At 35.8% G+C, this 20761-nt stretch overlaps 1 protein-coding gene across 3 annotated transcripts in view; it reads left to right on the top strand.

The window, feature by feature from the left end:
• TMEM161B (transmembrane protein 161B) overlaps positions 1–20761 on the top strand; it is a 71625-nt gene that overhangs the window by 33150 nt on the left and 17714 nt on the right. For 2 of the 3 annotated variants that reach the window (XM_070412301.1, XM_070412300.1), the window contains exon 5: positions 3422–3578. In XM_070412301.1, the coding sequence (XP_070268402.1) occupies positions 3422–3578 (157 nt within the window). Of the gene's footprint in view, positions 1–3421; positions 3579–20761 lie in introns of those variants that run through there. The other variant, XM_070412302.1, reaches the window with a different exon arrangement.

Raw genomic sequence — 20761 nt, 5'->3', positions numbered from 1 at the left:
AGTAAATATAAAGTGGATCCTGGGAATTTGTATTTTTTAAAAATGTTCAAAGTGGTTCTGATTTTTGAGTAGGTTTGAGAAGTAGTGCTTTATATTACGTGAGGAGTTAAAATAATGTGTTTGGGTTTTTTTTTAAATATACTTTTTATTGATTTCAGAGAGGAAGGGAGACGGAGAAAGAGAAAAATGAATGATGAGAATGAATCATTGATCTGCTGCCTTCTGTACACCCCCTACTGGGGATCGAGCCTGCAACCCAGGCATGTGCTCTGACCAGGAATTAAACTGTGACCTCCTGGTTCATTGGTCAGTGCTCAACCACTGAGCAATACCAGCTGGGCAACCTGTGTTTTAAAAAATAATAATTTTGGTAGTGTTGAATAAAAGTATCATTAAGTAATAATTAGGCCCTGCTTCTTGTGTTAAATCTTGCCATCCCAGAAAAACCTTCAAATTCATGTAGCATCTATGAAATTTAGAATTATTTTGTGATTTAAAGTGGCTTCAATATATTTGAAAGTTGATTCTACATCTACAAAGATTTTATGTCTATATGTGGAAAGGGTGTCCTAGGACCCAAAAATGTCAATGAGAAATAATTTAAGTCAATTGTCTAGTAGCATTAAAACTGGTTATGTCATCCTTTTTTCTTTTATACTGTTTTTCATGCATAATTTAAAACATTTAAAAGCACTTTGGCTTCTTTTATTAATTGTCACATTAGTTTTACTATCCTGTGTGTACCCTTACTTATATAAAATGTTCACACACATGTATAAATGCAAGAATATATATGCATATCTCGGTTTCTAGTATAGACTTCATCACTTTTACCAATAACTAACATTTATCAAATAACTATCAGCTAATTAGCTTTAATAACAGCTTAAAATTCCATATTTATCAGCCATTGTTATAAGTGCTTTACCTGTATTAACTCATCTTCACATTCTGTGAGGTACATAACTAACCAAAGTTTAAAAAACAACAACCATCATTAGATAGAGGTTTAATAACTTGGCCAGGATTACGCACTGAATGTGGCAGAAGCAGTCAGCGAGAACTAGGCTATTAATGAACTTAAAAATTGAAATTAGGGTAATGTGGCTTCAGCACACAGATTAATCAATGGTTTGTTTACTTGTACAGTTTCGAGAACTAATTGCAAATATTACTAGTTTAACAACTGGCCACAAAATATCAAGAGCATTTCACTTCATCAAAATAACGGGAGATGTTTTATTTATGTTTATATTAATGTATTTATTTGTGAATGCATGTTTGTGTGTGTAGGTAAAAAGTAGAGTTTTTTACCTGAACTTGAGGTACTCAGGAGCTTAATGGAAATTACTGGACTTGATAAACTCTTAAATTTTCTCTCTATTTCAGTATCATATGAAAAGGTGAGGTATATAATTATATTATTGATACAAAAAGAAGAATATAATACTTGGATTAAATATATAGCAAAGAATATGTATAATTTGTACTTTTGCTGAATGCATATCTTATTGATGCCTGAATATCTTAAAAGTATCTCTCAATTAGTATTATATATTCATTGTAAGTTCCTCTTAAGGAGCATAAGAACATTTGAATGTCACTTGGCTGTTTGCTGTTAAGTTCCCTGGAGGTAACCTTATGTGCGTGTGGGCAGGCATGGAGAATTAGAAGACTTCAGTTGTTGTTAATAAAAATTAACAACAGATAACTGTCTATCTGTTTCATCCATTTCCCTGTCCTTCTTCCAGAAAGTAATTCAGAAGGCTTCACTGGGTGATTTTAGAGAGGGAAAGAGAGTAGGAATCCTGCAACCACTTTAGGGTAAATTTTTTCTACTGATGTTCAGAAGCTAGACATCACACCAAAAAAACCTAAAGCAATTAAAGTAACTTGAACCAAATAAAAAATTTACTCAATCATAAAAGGATTTGGAATTTTTGCTATTACCTCACAGAGATGATGTAAGTTTGGTTAGTTTGTCTTTGATATTTTAAGTAAGTCTTACTTTGAGTGCTATTTTTAAAATACTTTTTCTATAAAAGTGTGATTTTAAAATAGCCTCAGACATTACATTTTATCGCTAAAAATTTTCCAAAGCAATGTAGGTCGTTTTATTATGTGCCAGTGAGAACATACAAACTAATGTATATGTATGTGATTTACTTCCACATTTTTAGGAGGCCTTCTATAAAATGATGTTGATATTTTGGACTATATATCCTCTGGCAGAAGTAAACCAGAATATCTGAAATGAAAAGGAAGAGGGAATGATAAATACTTTCAGAGAATGCTAATTTTAATGTAAACCCTTAAGAATGGAATAGTTTTGCCCTAACCGGTTTGGCTCAGTGGATAGAGCGTCGGCCTGCAGACTGAAGGGGGTCCCAGGTTCCATTCTGGTCAAGGGCATGTACCTTGGTTGTGGGCACATCTCCAGTAGGGGGTGTGCAGGAGACAGCTGATCAATGTTTCTCTCTCATTGATGTTTATAACTCTATCCCTCTCCCTTCCTCTCTGTAAAAAAATCAATAAAATATATTTTTTTAAAAAAAGAATGGAATAGTTTGTTGAAACGGTGTGGTTTTATGGAAAATTTATAGGCATTTCATCAGCTTTTCTTACAGGAGCAGATAACTTATTAAAAAGTAGATTAATTTATTATTTTAACCTGCAGTAACTCAAAATTACTAATCCTTCATTAATGCAATTAATAACTGTAACATAAAGTTTAGCATTCCTCACAGAAATTAATATAAGTAAAGCTGTAGTAGTCTATATTAGATTGTATTCTAAAGCAGTGATTTTCAAATAGTGTGCTGCAAGAATTTTTAAAACATGCCATACTTATTTAGTCTGGGGCACTGACCTCTTTTCCCTTAGATTGTCAAATTAAAAAGTAACAACAGCCAATGACAATAGCCATCCTATGTGAATGAACCAAAAATATATATATATATTTTTTGTCAGTTGAGCAAAAATATATTTTTTTGGTATGCTGCAGAATTTTAGTAATTAGTTTATATGTGCCATGAGATGAAAAAGGTTGAAAATCGCTGTTCTAAAGTATAGATTAGATTCTTTATAAAGAAGTTTGATTTATAACTTCTGTAAAATATAGCTAATCAGCTAAGAAAATACCAACTCATTTTGCAATCATATATTTTTAACAATTTAAATAATTTTTGGTAATCAGTTCAGGTTTATTTTAATTATTTCATTTATGTGGTATTAAAATTTAGTTTTGGATACCAACATTCTTGGTCTCTTTCCTGTATTTTTAGATTCTCATATTTGTAATCCTTACATTGCAAAACACCAAATAGAATAAAGTCTAGTATGTTTATAGTTAATTATAGATAAACCCTTCTAAGCTGTTTATGAAAGTTTAAGTAAAATTTTTTTAACCTTTATTTTTCAGCGTTGCATTACTTTCCAGAGTATCAGTGGCTGGTGGATTTCACAGTGGCTGCTACAGTTGTGTATCTAGTAACTGAAGTCTACTACACTTTTATGAAGCCCACACAGGAAATGAATATCAGCTTAGTTTGGTGCCTGCTTGTTTTGTCTTTTGCAATGTATCCTTCAAAACATCATTAATATCAACTTACGAATTTGTTTTCCTTTTGTAGCTAACACCATTAGATCTCATCTCTTATTTGAAAAAGAATTTAGATCATTAGAGAAGTTTTCTTTGTTGAAATCCTCTTTATTTAATTGACAAAATTTCAAAGTAGAGGTAAATGTTTAGAAATGAAATTCAAGGAAAGATGCCAGTTGCCTGCCTTTCCGTTCTTGAGTCTCATGTCGAGCCACCTTTACCTCTTTTAGGATTTCTTCCATAAGTTTAAATGTTAAGTGATAATGGTATTTCTTTAATTTTAGATATTATTGCACCTTTCTCCTTTTTTTCCTTTCCTTCTGTTTCCAGAAAGTAAACAGACTTTTTTTTGTTTTTTTTGTTAAATCAGTAGCGGTTTTAGTTACACCTATGAAAATATTTATAGCTAAGCATTATATTACCTCCTAGACTGGTTGTCTAAGACTGGTTTTCTTATATGTGTGTTTATGTTTTCGTTTTTATATATTTTGTAATTTTCTGGGAGATTTTCTCAACCTTCCCAGTGCTATAGTTGAGTTTTTGATTTCTGCTGTAATTTTTAATTTTCAAGAGCTTTTTTTTTATTTCTCCTCCTCCCAGTTTATAGAATCCTATTTGTTTTATGATTACATTGTCTTGTGTCTATTTGAGATACTGATAGATTTTGTAAAGATTTTCTTTATGCCAAGTATCTTTTCCCTCTAAGTTGTTCTTGTTTGGTTTGGTTGCTGTCTTTCATGTTAAAACAGTGGTTCTCAACCTGTGGGTCTCGACCCCTTTGGGGGTCGAACGACCCTTTCATGGGGGTCGCCTAAGACCGTCGGAAAACACATATATAATTACATATTGTTTTTGTGATTAATCACTATGCTTTAATTATGTTTAATTTGTAACAATGAAAATACATCCTGCATATCAGATACTTACATTACGATTCATAACAGTAGCAAAATTATAGTTATGAAGTAGCAACGAAAATAATTTTATGGTTGGGGGTCACCACAACATGAGGAACTGTATTAAAGGGTCGCGGCATTAGGAAGGTTGAGAACCACCGTGTTAAAGACTTCTTAGAGAGATCTGGTGACATTTGCCTGTTTAAGTGTGAGGCACTAAAAGACTGAATGGAAGCTCTGAGCACATGTGAAGCAATTTGTTGAATCATCTGGATTGGCCGGAGATCCTCACCAAAGCATAAATCTCCAGACTTCTTTCAGGCAAGGAAATCTTAACTGGTTACATTTTTGAAAGTAACTACGTTTAGTAGCGCTTTTTTCCTAATACCACCACCAACACACATTCATTCACACTTTTACCCCGATCTGATCGCTTCCTCATCCTTTCTGGGAGTTCTGCTGTAAAATCAGAGTGCATCTTGGCTTTCTGATTAAGTTTCCTCATTCTGTCTCATCATTTACCACTTATCTGCCAGCTTTCTAGATTCCAAAATTTTACTGCTTTGTTTCGTTCATTCACTGTATTGATGTATTTAAAAACAGAAACATTCTTTTACCATCACTTTGGTGTCGATTGGGGAGAGGACAAAAGTAAGCAGATATGATTAGTCTGCTATTTTTATCCATAGCTTTATATTGTCTCTTTGGTGAGATTCTCTGTTTTCTGGGGGCGGGAGGTTTGGGTTTTTTTAGAAACTCGTTAGTCAGATGTTTGATTTCTTTGAATGATTCTTTAATTTTCTTACCTCCCCTTTTATTTTATATTATATTTTTTGTTTTTCTCTTAATTTTCTCTTTTAATCCTTCTGTTGAAATTTTTGTGTCAGCTCTTACTTTTTAAATTATTGGTACCTTTTTCTTTGAATGTTCCATTTCCATAGCACTCATGTGTCATGGATGTGTAATATCTTTTTACTTCTAAGGATATTAATATATTTTACATTTAATTTGAGCCTTGCATTGTTTGTTTTTAGTCCCCCCCTCTCTTTTTTTTTTTTTTTAAATATATTTTATTGATTTTCCACAGAGAGGAAGGGAGAGAGATATAGAGTTAGAAACATCGATGAGAGAGAAACATCGACCAGCTGCCTCCTGCACATCTCCTACTGGGGATGTGCCCGCAACCCAGGTACATGCCCTTGACCGGAATCAAACCTGGGACCTTTCAGTCTGCAGGCCGACGCTCTATCCACTGAGCCAAACCGGTTTTGGCTCCCCCCTCTCTGTTTGAATCACATTTATGTTAAAGACTAGAGGCCTGGTGCACGAAAATCGCGCACGGGTGTGGGAGGGTCCCTCAGCTCAGTCTGCACCCTCTTGCAATCCAGGACCCCTTGGGGGATATCTAAACTGGTAATCAGACATCCCTCTCACAATCTGGGACTGCTATCTCCTAACCGCTTGCCTGCCTGCCTGCCTGCCTGCCTGATCACCCCTAACCACTCGCCTGCCTGCCTGATCTTCCCTAACCACTCTGCCTGATTGCTCCTAACTGCTCGCCTGCCTGCCTGATGGCCCCTAACCACCTCTGCCTGCCTGCCTGCCTGCCTGCCTGATTGCCCCTAATCACTCGCCTGTCTGCCTGATCGCCCCTAACCGCCTCTGCCTTGGCCCCCATCGCTGCAGCTTCATCTGGAAGTCATTCAGCTGTCCGGTCTAATTAGCATATTACGCTTTTATTATTATAGATTGTTCTCAAATGGCTCATGATCTTTGAGTATCTGTTTATATTCAAGAGGGTAGTATGAAAATATTGGAAGTTTTTTGTAAGTGGTGGGAGCTTATTGATTGGTGGGACTTTTATTGGATCAGTTGGAGACCTGGTAGCACTCTTTTTTCTCAACAGTTTTTTTCTTTATTGGTTTGAGGGCGGGGGAGGGGGGGTAGAGATTGATTTGTTTTTTCACTTTCATTCATCAGTTGACTCTTGTATGTGCCCTGACCAGGGATCAAACCAGCAACCTTGGCTCTAACCAGCTAAACTACCCAGCCAGGGCCTGGCAGCATTCTTGGGAGGAACTGCTAAATATCAGTGTCTGCAGGTTGTTGAGCATATCATTTTCTCCAGAAAAGATTTGTGCATTTTCTCATCTTTGGGGGAATGTCTGACAGCCAGTGTTGTAGGAGCTGATTGGGGAAGAAGACTTAGAGCAGGGGTCCTCAAACTTTTTAAACAGGGGGCCAGTTCGCTGTCCCTCAGACCATTGGAGGGACTATAGTTTTAAAAAAAACTGTGAACAAATTCCTATGCACATTGCACATATCTTATTTTGAAGTAAAAAAACAAAACTGGAACAAATACATATTTGTATTTGCATGTGGCCTGTGGGCCGTAATTTGAGGACCCCTGACATAGAGACTCAGAATTCAGTGTGCAGGCAGTAATCTAAATGTGAGTCTGTGTACTACCCTCCCTTGTTTTCAGCTCTTCATTGTAACCCCAAGTTCTGTCTAATACTCCCAAGCCCAATCTTTTCTGGTTTAACATTAGTTATTCCGGATTGTGCCAGAGTTGGGGAAGGGCCATCATCTAAACCAGTGGTCGGCAAACTCATTAGTCAACAGAGCCAAATATCAACAGTACTTCTTCAAAATAGACTCGCCCAGGCCGAAAACCGATTTCTGCGCATGGGCCACGAAGTTTCAATCGCACTGTACGTGCGTCCGCACGTGGTATTTTGTGGAAGAGCCACACTCAAGGGGCCAAAGAGCCGCATGTGGCTCGAGAGCCGCAGTTTGCCAACCACGGATCTAAACTATATGACTAGGCAAGAGAAAAGATCTGGGAAGTCCAATTCAGCCAATCATTCTGTTTTCATTCATTCTGCTACCCTGCCTTCAGAGGTACCTGCTGTCTCCAATTCCTGATTTCCCAGATATATAATTGAATGAATTGTCTTTTTACTAGGTTCCTCCTTATTGTAGATCCAGCATAGCAAAGAAAGCTGAAACCTAAAAAAGTTTTTGTCTATATACTTAGTGTCTTCTAAATTTTGTTGAAATCTCTTTTCTCTTGTCACCTTTTTTCCAATTCTTTGCTTTTGGGGATTTTTACTCTCCTTCCTATATGGTTCATTTAGTTAGAATTTGGGAATAAGCAGTGTAAATGTATGTCTTACATCTTTTATATTCAACGAGAGACTGTTAACCTGATTTTAAAGCTGTAAGTGGATTTTATTTAAATTATATGATATGATTTGACATTCAACACCACTGTTCTATTTCTCTTTTGACTCTTTTGGATTGATTTAGATATAATTTAGAACAAAAGAGCCAGAGCAAAGCCTTAAGAGTCAACATCTTCACAAGTATATATTGTTTTGGGTAGAAATACTGATTAAGTTGTTGTCAGTTGTGCTAATTTCAAGAGCAAGTTAAAAGTGGAGCATTTAAAATATTACTATTTAATTCTATAGTATTATATATGTGAAAATACCATTTAGTCGGATGATGTTTACATAGAAATGCATATTCTTGATACTTCCTTTTATTTAATGTATATACAGCCCTTAATACCTACTTACCAAGAAATTAGAAAAATATACTTAATTGGTTACTCCAGTTATTGTTTATGGGAATAAATTTCATCTTTCATTTCACTCAGTAATGCCTAATGTGAGAGCAAAGGTCCCACACAATCTTCAGTACTGAACTGGCTCTGCTTAGTTTTAAGTAGTGCACTTGTGAAAGCCACCAAACAATAGCATCCCTGCCAGAATCTAGTAGCTGCCTGTCTCTCCATCCCAGAGAAGACAGAAAAGGCTGAAGGGCTTTAGAATCCAGGCTATTTTCTGCTAACTTTGACCCTACACAAAGGGGATAGGGAAGTAGGAAAGTAGAATCATGTCTATGCTTGGGTATGTGATTTTTCTTCGAACTTGTACCATGTGAGAGAATGACCTGTGTCTTCCATGGCATGCAGGAAATCAGAATCAAATGCCAGATATCCAGATTAACACCGAAGAGGAGTCTGTTTATAGCCTATCTTTCATCTTAGTTATACCATATCTGGTAAGCCTTTCATAGCCCATGAACACAGTCTAGCTGCAGTGACCCCTGTCTAGCTCCTCTTTACTTTCTTGTAGTACGTGCCTACTTATTAGTCAAACACATGTCTCCATTGATTACGTAGGACAATAGCTCCACTTAATTGCAGTTACAGATACATATTAGACATATATAACTTAAATAATTGGCTCACTTAAAAGTGATGGAGAAAATATTTTTATTTCCATGGTTATCCAGGCCCCCCCCCCCATTTGTTGTATTTGACATACTTATATATGACAACAATTAAAATTTTTACAAAACCTTGAAATCTCTAAAATTATGAGAATGACTTTTTTAAAGGTATAACCCTAAAATCTTGAACCTTGGAACATGAAACAGAGCACCTATTGTCATCAGTTCTGCTTTTTGCTTCAACTGAGTTGTACATGCATCTTAGCTGTCACACTGCTTCCAGTCTTCTAAATCCAAACAAATATTCCCCTACCTATTTGTAATTCTAACCATCTATTTGACCAAGTCTTTGTGTTCCAATTCCATTTATGCCAAGTTACGTGGTGTGGGAAGGTAAAGAAAGCCTTACAGTGAGGATGGAGCATTGTAATAATTATCTTTTTAGGAAGATGGCCCATGAAGTCTTAGACATTGGAGGAATGCTGCTGATATTATAATGTGAATCATATTTTTTATTTATAAATAAAGGAAAAATAAAAAGGTAAAAGTGGTTTTTGAAGAAAACAGATTTTGTGGAAGTAAAACTTCTAAAAATTAAAATACTCTACAATCAGTTTTTTAAAAGAACTTTCTCTTATGAATAAGCTGTATCACAGAGTAATATTGAATCAATTACGTGAATTTGAGTGAGAAGAAAGCTATTCTACAAAGTGATAAAGCTTCTCAGTAGTCCTATTATATTTGGTTAAAGGACTGGATCATTAGTCACATTTCCACAGCGCTAGTATTTTACAATGTGGATGGTTTAATGTACAAAGCCCTATTATATATGTTTTTAAGGGTGTGTTTTAAAATTTTAATTTCTCTTGGTTTCCAGACATTTATACAAAGCAAAAAGTTGTGAATGATTTAAAATGAAATAAATTCTAAGGTTATCTGTGTTAAATATGCAATTTTGTGTGTAGATTTGTAAACTAAAGGTCTGTAATTTAAATGTTCTATTTGTTTGCTGTAGGAAATAGACGACAGCAAACTTAAGTCACTTTTTCTAAATTCCTTAAAATATTCTAAATTACTGTATTCTTACTTTACAAAAATAGTCTGTCTTAGATTAAAAAGAAAAACACACTAAACCCCGAAGTGAACTGCGTAAGATAGCAAGGTCTCTAGTGAGAAAGAAGCAGAGTCAAAGCTATTGAATCTGAGCCAAGGTTCTTGTCTTGAAAATTTGTATATAGCATGTTGTGTCAAAGCTTTGTTTCTTTTATAAACTTTTAGAGATCTATGACATTAATGCTGCCAAATTAATTCACCTTCTAGATCAGAAACCTAGCATTATATAGGGAACTTACTTGGGAGATAGGGCTATATTTCTGTTTATTAGTTTATAATTGAGTATGACTTTTTATTTTAGCTTGTAAATTATCATTTTCCTTCAGAATCTGAACGTTGAAGAATAACTTTTGTTGTTGTGCTTTATTTTAATCCAGGAGATTAGATAATAGGTTTTTTGTTTGCTTGCTTGTTTGCTTCCTTGCTTCCTTTTATTTTTAAAGAAAGCCTGTGTATTGTCCTTTTTAAAATCTTTAGCTATTATTTCCTTCCATAGTCGGGCCAGGTTGAGGCTGGCTGGCTATAAGCTTCTTGAGGGATGAGTTTTACATATGCATAGTACTTTTTAGTTTATCCATGAGAGAATTTTAGGTTTTTCTTTTTAACTAGTTTTCTTTTTAACTAAAATATACTAATTAAACCTTTATCTCAAAATATGAAGAAATATTTCAGTTAAAAATTATCCAAGTTGGTTGTTTTGTTTCATTTTTTAACATTGGAAGACAGTTTAAAGGATTTTACTTGCCAGGTCATAGGATCAATGTACTTATTGTTAGTTTTCAGTGTATACACTATAGCAGATTCTTGGTATAGTTTCTAGGTTTCTTTGCAGTGAGAATGCATAGTATGTTTTTTTGGGTATTTTAGTTGCCTTTTCTTATGGAAAAATAGATGTGGGAGGTTTAACCATTTGAATGGGAAAACAGTGTTTTTTTATTGTTAGGTAGTAAAAACAAGATTTTTTTTTAACAGTGCAGAAAACTTTTAATTTACATGAAAGTTTACATGAAAGTTTAGTTACATAACTTAGTTGAATTGAAACAATAAGATAATATAAATTTTGAGAAACTTCTGTAAATTTCTGTGTTTATTCCTTAGACTATCTGTTTGATTTGTCTATTGGCAACAAAATATTTTTTAGAATATGATCTTGCTTGATTCTTTTCCTTCTCAAAAAAGCATTGATAAAATATCTTGAATAATTTCAAAATATTAAAGTACAGAAGACTTTTTTTTTTAAATCCTCGAGGATGTTTTTCCATTGATTTTTTAGAGAGGGGAAGACACAGGGAAAAACAGAGAGAAATATTGATGTGAGAGAAACACATCGATTGGTTGCCTCCTGCATGTGCCCCTACCAGGGCCTGGGCCTGGGAGGAGCCTGCAACCAAGGTACGTGCCTATGACCGGAATCGAAGCCAGGGACCTTTGGTTTGCAGGCTGAAGCTCTATCCACTGAGCCAAACCAGCTAGGGCAGAAGACATTTTCTTAATACAAGAATTGGGTCTTTACAGCAATGTGAACACAAATTAAGTTAAAACATATTAGTAGCTTTGTAAGTATATTTTATTTGTTATCCTAGATTTGAGAGAAATTTGCCATTTTAGAAATAAAGTTAAGCCTTTTGATCATTTGAAAGCTCTTATTTCCACCTTGAAGATAAATATATTTAAAATACTTCCTACTGAGTAATCTTTTTAACTATCCATGGTTTCTTTTCCATTGTAGTTTTTGTATTTGCATGTAGAAATTATGACCAAATTCCAATTGCAAAAAAAGTTGATATTAAATTAGAACTTTAAAAATATCATACATATAGCAGAAAAAAATTTATCTTACCCCTAACATTCTATTTACTTTAAGGATTGAGATTTTATAATATAAAGCAAGATAAGTTAGCACTTAAGTAGGCAGTACATTCAACTAGGGCTGAAGGGTTATTAATAAGGGGGTAAATTAGCCAAAACCGGTTTGGCTCAGTGGATAGAGCGTCGGCCTGCAGACTGAAAGGTCCCAGGTTTGATTCCGGTCAAGGGCATGTACCTGGGTTGCGGGCACATCCCCGGTGGGGGGTGTGCAGGAGGCAGCTGATAGATGTTTCTCTCTCATCGATGTTTCTAACTCTCTATCCCTCTCCCTACCTCTCTGTAAAAAATCAATAAAATATATTTTAAAAAAATAAGGGGGTAAATTATTAAATAAAAAGAAAATAACTTTGTATATGTAATTTTGAATATCTATAATAATAAAAGCATAATATGCTAATTAGACCAGACAGCCGAATGACGTTCCGGATAAAGCCGGGGCTGCGAGGGCCGAGGCAAGCCACTGTGTCTGTGAGGGCTGAGCCCCTTGCATGAATTTTGTGCATCGGGCCTCTAGTTTACTAATATAATATCCTTTATGAAAGTCTACAGAATGATCTATGAAAATAATAGAGGGATAAAGATGGGGGGAGGTTACTCATAGTGAAGGTGCTTGCCCATTATTCCCACTAAGACAAAAATAGATAAATGCCATGATTTTACCTAGTAAATGTTTTTTATTATACATTATCTGTAAATATAGAAGGCTTATTTTGGTATATTATCCAATATTATTTACATGATCAGGTTGTATTTATGTATAAAATGGAAAAATAAGTCTAATTTACTTGGTAATTGTGGACAATTTATGAAGAAACATTCAAAGGAAATAAGTCTTAGAGAAATTTTATTTTGAAATCCATTTCTATAGTATTTCAGATGTAGTTTATTTTTCTGTGTGAATAACTTACTGCTAATAAGCATATTTATAGTATGAGAGCAGAACAAGATTTTGTTTTCTTATTTCAGAACAATTTGTTATAATTAGAAAAATTTGATAGATAAATAGCTCAACAAGAACTTTGCCGCTATCTTAGCTAATGCAGGATGTCTTTACAAGTGATCTCAAACTAAAGTTAACCACAGTTGTCTGTGAGTAACTCCAGACGTGATACCACAGTAGTTATTTCTCCCATCTCTTAAATTGAAAGCCAGATTATATATATAAAAGCCAAAGCGACTGAACGACCGTTTGACCCGTCGCTAAGATGTGCACTGACCACGAGGGCCAGATGCTCAATGCAGGAGCTGCCCCCTGGTGGTCAGTGCACTCCCACAGGGGGAGTGCCGCTCAGCCAGCTTACTAAGCAGCGGAGGCGGCAGGCACAGCGGGCCGGAATGAGCTGAGTGGCACGGGCTCCTCTCTGGCTGCCTGCTGCTTTGTGCACTACTACATCCCCTGAGGGGTCCCGGATTGTGAGAGGGCACAGGCCAGGCTGAGGGACCCTAGCGGTGCACGAATCCGTGCACCAGGCCTCTAGTATCCTAATATATGTAATGCTAACAAAAGTATTTTTTTCTTTTTAGGAGGTTTTTGTTTATTCTACTACCATGTACTACTTTTGGGGCTTACATATAAATGGAGTAAAATACATGTCGCTCTAAAAGTTTGGTGGAACAAGAAGTTTTGTTTTGAGTTGAAACATGATGACGATTCTATAACATAGAATCCCAAAACGTACTTCAATTGGTTTAACAAACCTTTGCTTAACTTCTCAGCTAGGAATGAGCTGTTACACATTAGGGTTGTTGCTGGAAAATACTCAAGAATTTTTTCCTTTGGAGGGAGATTATAACTCTCAGAAAGGCTGCCTGTTTACTTCTCTATAAATTAGGTTAAATATTTGTTCTATTCTGTTCTGGGTATTTGTTCTATTCTGTTCAGGTTTTTCCCAGTGAAGGATTAGATTGTGTTGAAAACTTGTTTTTTATGATGATAGTGTTTCACAAGCATAGAAAACAGTTCTAACAGGTGGTTAATATTAATCATCATTAACATTTCACTATATTTTAATTCATAGGATGTGGAAATAATCTCAGTGTATGAGATTAAAAAGATTAGTAAGAACATACAAATGTACTTTATACATTGTGAAGTTGTATGAACTTCAAGTTCTATTAAACTCCAGGATATAATGTACTTATTTCCAAAGTGGGGGTAGGGTTACACTGTAGATCAAACTTTTTAAAATATAGATTGGATTTTCTGAAATGTTAACTTTTATCAAATAATATGTATCTATGGTTCATACAGACAAAAAGTACTAAAAGTATTGTATTAAAAACCAAGAGTCCCCCTCCCTACCCCTACTCTGGAAAAAAGGGCCAGGAGCAAGCCTGAGGACCCTTCAGTCTGAGGTCCATGCCCTTGAGGGGAATTGAACCCAGGACCCTTTAGTCTGGGGGCTGACGCTCTATCCACTGATCCAAACTGGCTAGGGCATTACTTTACAATTTTTGCTGAAATCAGTATTCAGTGATTATTATACCTATATAAATATATGTGTGAGCATTATATTTTACACAGAGTCACTTATAATTTCTATTAGTTTCATTTTTTTTTAACCCAAATGGAGATACTCTTCTTAGAGACCTCAGTTCTCTGACTTGTAGCTGGGCTGCTTGCTCTTCAGGCCTACTGTACAACTGTCATCCTGGGACTTTTTTTGTTGTCATTGTAGGAATTTCCTTTACCTTTCTCCCAAGTTCAGTCTTCAGTATCCAGGATTCAGTGTTTTTCTCTATCCTGGTTTGTTCAAATGTTTTGGTGGCGCTTTCTGTCAAAGTGTGCATGTGAGGTAACTAACTAGTTTTAGACTTCTCAGTTTTGAAAGTGCCTAAATACTCTCATTTATCCATTGGTAAGTCTAAGTTGTTAATATTTTTCTTCATAATTTTGAAGATATTGTTCCATTGTCCTCTACCTCAAAAGTGGCTCTTAAAAAATATGTCATGATATTTAATCTTTTGTGTATGCCTTGTTTTTTATTGTTTTTCTTCTCAGGAAGTTTTTACTTTTATTTGGTTTCTGAAGGTTCATGTAGTTTATAGGGAATTTTTTTTTTCATCCTTTATGCTGGGCTTTTGGTAGGCTCTTTTAATTTGGAAATTTTGAGTTTGGATATTATTTTTTATTATATCTGATAATTTTTTTCCTTCTATAATCTCCCCCACCCATTTCTCTCTCTCTCTCTTTTGTTAGGCAGATAGTTTACCTCCTGGACTGATCTTCTCAATTAGTACCCTTTCTGCTTGATGGAACTTTTCCTCAACTTTATCTTTCAAATCTAGTTTTAAAAATTTTGCCTGTCCCATTTTTAATTTTTCTGAGCTTTTAAAAAAATATCTAACCATTCTTTTTCCATAGCGTCTTGCTCATATTTCAAAGATGAATTTATCTTTGCTTAGCTTTATGAAACATAGATGTAGCCCATATAGATTATATATATATATATGACATACATTCTTCTGCCTTTATCATCTCTCTTATCTCCTAAGTTATTTTCCCCCTGGACTTTTCTCTTTGTTGTTTTATATAAAATGCTATGCTGTGATACAGGGGTTGGTAAACTATGGCTTGCTGTATGTGAGCTGCATCCTGTTTTTTTATAGCTCTGGAGCTGAGAATGGATTTAAAAATTTTAAAGGGTTGTTTTGAAAAATTAAAAACAGAAGACTATGCTACATACAGAGACTGTATGTGACCCACAAAGCCTAAAATATTGACTATATGGTCCTTTACAGAAGAAGTTTTCTATCCCCTGCTCTAATGTCTGGGGATTCTTGGCTTTCCTTTCATATTTAAGCAGTTTAGAAACTCTGTGCAAATAGGGTTTGGTTAGCTTCACTGAAGAATGACTTGGTGATGCTGAAGCTAATGTCTGTAGAGGAGAGTAATCTCCTGCCTGGAGTGTACAAGCCTGTGTGCATGTTTCAAAGGTGAATGTGCCTTTGAGTATGTTGACTTTTACTTAATTTTTCTGTTTTGAGTACAGTTGCCGCAATCTAAACTGCTGTACCTCGGATTCAGTTTCTTCTGGGGCTAATCTTAGACTTCTGCTGGAGCCAGAGTGGAGTTTGTTACCTGGCTGCACAGGAAAGTAATGGAAAGTTGGGAGTCCAATTTCTACTTATATAGAGGTCAACTCCTACATGTGTTTTCATTTTGTACCCACACTGCTCAGTTTTGTAGAATCTTGTACCGCCTAGATAACATTTTCAAAAGATTTAAACACAGTTAAGAATTGTATCCATAGTAAAAATTAATTTAGCTTTTTTGTCCTTGTGTACATTCCCATATTTTTGATATTTGAAGTTTGGTGTTTTATTCAGTTATATCAAAAACAAGTTAATGCTGAAAACTAGAAAGGCATCTTTAATTTTCAGAACAGCCCCCTGAGGTGGTGGATATATTAGTTGTATTTTACAAATGAAGAAACTGAAAACAAAGGAAAGTAAATTAACTTCACTCAGAGGATCACATAGTAAGAGTAGAACCAAGATTCAGCCAGGCAGTCTAGATCGAATGCTTTCTTTCTTTTAAATACACTTTTAGTATTGATTTCAGAGAGGAAGGGAGAGCGGAGATAGAAACATCAATGATGAGAGAGAATCATTGATCGGCTGCCTCCTGCACGCCCCACACTGGGGTCAACCAGTGTGGGATGTGCAACCCAGACATGTGCCCTGACCAGGAATCGAATTTGACCCAGTTAGTAGGTCTACACTCAACCACTTAGCCACACCAGCTGGGCAAGGGAATGCTTTCTTTATAACTCTGTCACACTACAATATGATGTACTTGGCAAGTAAATTATAGTAGTAAGTGCTTTGAGTTTAGAAGAGGAAAACAATGGTCTGGGCTGGAGAGGTAAAAGTAAGCTTCATGACGGATGTAATTATAGAGCAAGCATGTCAAACTCGCAGCCCGTCCCACTATGAATATTTTTGCAGCCCAGCCAATATAACGGTAAGAAACATTTTAATAAAATTTTGTAACAATTTTTACAATATCCTGTTATACATAATAATTAATAACAAACTACAACATTCGCTAATGACTGAGTACTATAATCATGTTGCATTCATTTCCCTTATGGGCCTTACGCGCAGGCGCACCATTTCTCTCCACTAATACTAGCAGCGAATATTTTAGCAGCCGATTGCCATGTCATTAGCCTTAGACTGACTTGTTTGGTGTGTGCAACAGGAAATACTTCGCTTTCAGAGAACAAGAAAAATAGATTTATTTGTGTTATGCCTATTAATTTGTGCAGTTATTCAGTGTCTGGTAAGTTAATATTCAAGAAAAAATATTAATTTTTATTAAAATGTTCTATTTTATGTTAACGATTACTCATTTATTTCAGCCCTTTGTTTTCAGCATGTCTCTATTGAAGTATACCTATGTTTCTTTGAAAATTGAAGCTTTTGTTTTTTTGCAGCCCACATAAACTTAAACCTTGTTTATTTGGCCCGTGTTGGCTTTTGAGTTCGACATGCTTGATGTAGAGCTTCAGCCTTATTAGGTAGGTAGAAAGGAAGAGGGTAATTCTGATGACAAGTTATGACCAAAGATTTATATAGCTGTTACATTTAGGAGATGGTAAATACACCATTTGGGTTGAGGTGGAGGTTTATGGACTAATGAATGAAAGCTTGAACATATGGGCATAGCCAAGTGATAGTATTAATAGAATATTGTATATGTATTTTACATTGTGGTTTATGGGAAGGTTCTGTTCTAACATGAGACTCAATAAATTCTTGATTGTAAGATTTACCCAATATTCAATATGAATTGAGGATGCAGGGATTATAAGATTTTAGGTGTTTGTGGTGTAGGATTATATTAGATTAAAGTATTAATGACATAAGGAAGATTATGCTTCAGGAATAAAGCTGCATCTGGTTTTGTAGATGTTTTTTTCTTTTAGTGTTGACATCATTCATTCATTCATTCATTCATGTTAACCCTCACCTGAGAATAGTTTTCCATTGATATTTAGAGAAAGTAGAAAGGAGGAAGGGAAGGGGGTGGAGAAGGAGAGAGAGAGAAAAAAATATTGATGTGAGGGAGACACATCAGTTGGTTGCCTCCTGCATGCTCCCAGACCAGGGCCAGGTATGGAACCTGCAACCCAGGAATCAAACCTAAGAACCTTCGGTGCACAGGCTGTTGCTCTAACCATGGCCAGGGCGGTGTTGACAAATTTTGTAATTCATTTCTATGGTAACAAAGCTTGGTAGTGGGTATAATCTTTGAGAAATTTCATTTTGGTTGTTTGATAGCAGTTTTGGCTAAAGAAGTTATTTTGCTGTTTAGTGTAACTAAATAAATGGGAAATTTTTCACTTATAGATTCCAGTATCCATTTTCAGTAAAATATAAAGCAGTTTTTTCCCAACCTGTACTTGGAGCCTTCAGGCATTGAAAAAGATCATAGCCAGATCTCAAAAGTGGTTCAGTTGTGGTTCTGGAGTTTTTATATTTTGTTTTTTAGTTTCTTTTTCCTTAGCCTCCCAGTTTGTAAGTTCTTCATTATAATGCCAAGAAAGAGATGGATCTGTTGTGTTTGATTCTACTAGTAAAAGGATCCACCAGTTTTATTTCTTTTATTTTTAAGTTTTGGAGAAGAAATAAGTTAGGAACATGGGATTTAGAATATCCTAAAGGGAAAAGTTTGAGCATCTGTATTTTAGATTCTTATTATCACTCTTCTTACCAATATTTATGTTTCATAAATTCTATCTTGAATGTTGAAAGTTAGATGAAGTTTCTTTTAAGACTTGTAAAATAGATTCTTTACATCATTATAACAAAAGCCATTTGCAAGGGGAAAAGTTTCAGTAGTATTTTATTTAAAACTCATTGTTTTTTCTTTGTTATTTGCTTTCTTTTTTTTTTTTTTCTTAAATATATTTTATTGATTTTTTGCAGAGAGGAAGGGAGAGAGATAGAGAGTTAGAAACATCGATGAGAGAGAAACATCGACCAGCTGCCTCCTGCACATCTCTTACTGGGGATGTGCCCGCAACCCAGGTACATGCCCTTGACCGGAATCGAACCTGGGACCTTTCAGTCCGCAGGCCGACACTCTATCCACTGAGCCAAACCCGTTTCGGCTTTGTTATTTGCTTTCATATTTTTCACATTTAACCTGGCTTCAACTTTCACAGAAATGATTAATATCACTTATTAATCATAAAATCAGATTATACTTTTAAAATTGTTTAATTTTTAAAATAATTGTGTAATAGACTCATATGTTTCACCTATGAAGAGAAGTTAGAAAGTTTAAGCAGAGAAATCTTAACTTTGTAGTTTTTCTTTCTTACTAACTGTTAAAATATAAATTATAATGTAAATTTAAAATACAATGTGTTTATCACCTTGGTTAACCAAAAAACTATTTCAAAAGCTTAGATTATGCAAGATATTTTAGATTAATGCTTTGCAACCTTTTTTTCTGCCTACACACACACTTGGCTTCTGTCATTATAATCCATATATTTTCACTAGGTTAATGGGTTGAGTTTGCACCAATGGTGGAGCAGGTCCTGCTTTATCTCTCTTACCTGGAGACTGTTGAGTACTGTCAGAGAGTCCTGTTTGGATATTTAGTCTTCATAATTTTTTTTCCTTGGAAATGCTTTAGTACTTTAACCAACTATAGACTACCAGTGTTTGTCTTTGATGTGAGAGCAAAAATGCAGAAACTCTGAAATGAATTATATTCTCATAGAAAAAAAGAAAAAATAGTGGTAGTGTGAATGCAATGATTAAGTTGTGGAAGGTTTAAAAAATTCTCATTGTAGCTTAAAATGACATGGAAAGTAAATGTACTTTGTTAAACCCCCATTAATCGTTCTAATTGAAATTGATACTCTATTAATTTGACAATTCTACTTAAGCTTAATATTACAGAATACTGCATTGATGCAGTATGCTTTTATTGCTTATAAATTATTTAGTAGCTTTTAGCCAAAATTGGAAGAAGACTCACAAATATGTTTAGGGAAAACGTATACTATGCAGATTAGCTTTTTAACTTTAGTAGAGTTTTAGATTTCTGTATTGTTCTATATCCAGAGTACTGCAGAGTTAAACTGAGCAAGATAACCTTGTGTTAAGCTGCTGAATATTCGGTGGCAGTAATAATTATAAATCAATGATATTTGTTTGTTTATTTTATTTCTTATACTAAAGAAGTAATTTATTCAAAATACTGGAAAAAAAAAAATATATATATATATATATATATATATATATATATATATATATTCACGCAATAGGCCTTTCTTCCGGCACCTGGGACCCAGGCATTTGGTCCGGCTGCAGTGGAGAAGCCAAGCCTTCAGGCTAGGCTTCTCCCCTCTGGCCTCAGCAAGGCTTGGCTTCTCCCCTCCGTTCAGTCTTCAGTCTTCAGTCTTCACTCTGACTGGAGCCTTCAGTCTTGGCTCCATGCCTGTATATGCAAATTAACCGCCATCTTTGTTGGGTTAATTTGCATAGTTGCTCTGATTGGCTGGTGGGCATAGCAGAGTGACACCAATTTGCATGTTTCTCTTTTATTAATGTAGACTAGAGGCCCGGTGCACAAAAATTTGTGCACTCGGGGGGGAAGAGGGGGTCCCTCAGCCCGGCCTGTGCCCTCTCGCAGTCTGGGACCCCTCAGGAGATAATGACCTGCTGGCTTAGGCCTGCTCCTGAGTGGCAGAGGGCAAGCCCAATCCCTAGGTGCAGCCCCTGGTCAGGCTCAGAGCAAGGCTGATTGGGGAGTTGGGGCGCCGCCCCCTGTCATGCACAGAGCAGGGCAGATTGGGAGGTTGCGATGCCACCCTCAGTCACGCTCAGGGTAGGGCTGATTGGGGGGTTGGGGCACCGCCCCCTGTCACACTCAAGGCAGGTTCAATGGGGAGGTTGCGGCGCCACCCCCTGTGATGCACAGAGCAGGGCCCATCAGGGGGTTGGGGCACTGCCCCCTGTCACTCACAGAGCAGGGCCAGTCAGGGGGTTGGGGCACTGCCCCTCCCCTCATCAC

This window comes from Myotis yumanensis, unplaced genomic scaffold (genome assembly GCF_028538775.1).
Source record: "Myotis yumanensis isolate MYYU_CA2020_CCGP unplaced genomic scaffold, mMyoYum1.0.hap1 SCAF_4, whole genome shotgun sequence".
Lineage (NCBI taxonomy): Eukaryota > Metazoa > Chordata > Mammalia > Chiroptera > Vespertilionidae > Myotis > Myotis yumanensis.
The sequence above is the reverse complement of the archived record's forward strand: the minus strand, read 5'-3'. Positions and strand labels throughout refer to the sequence as shown.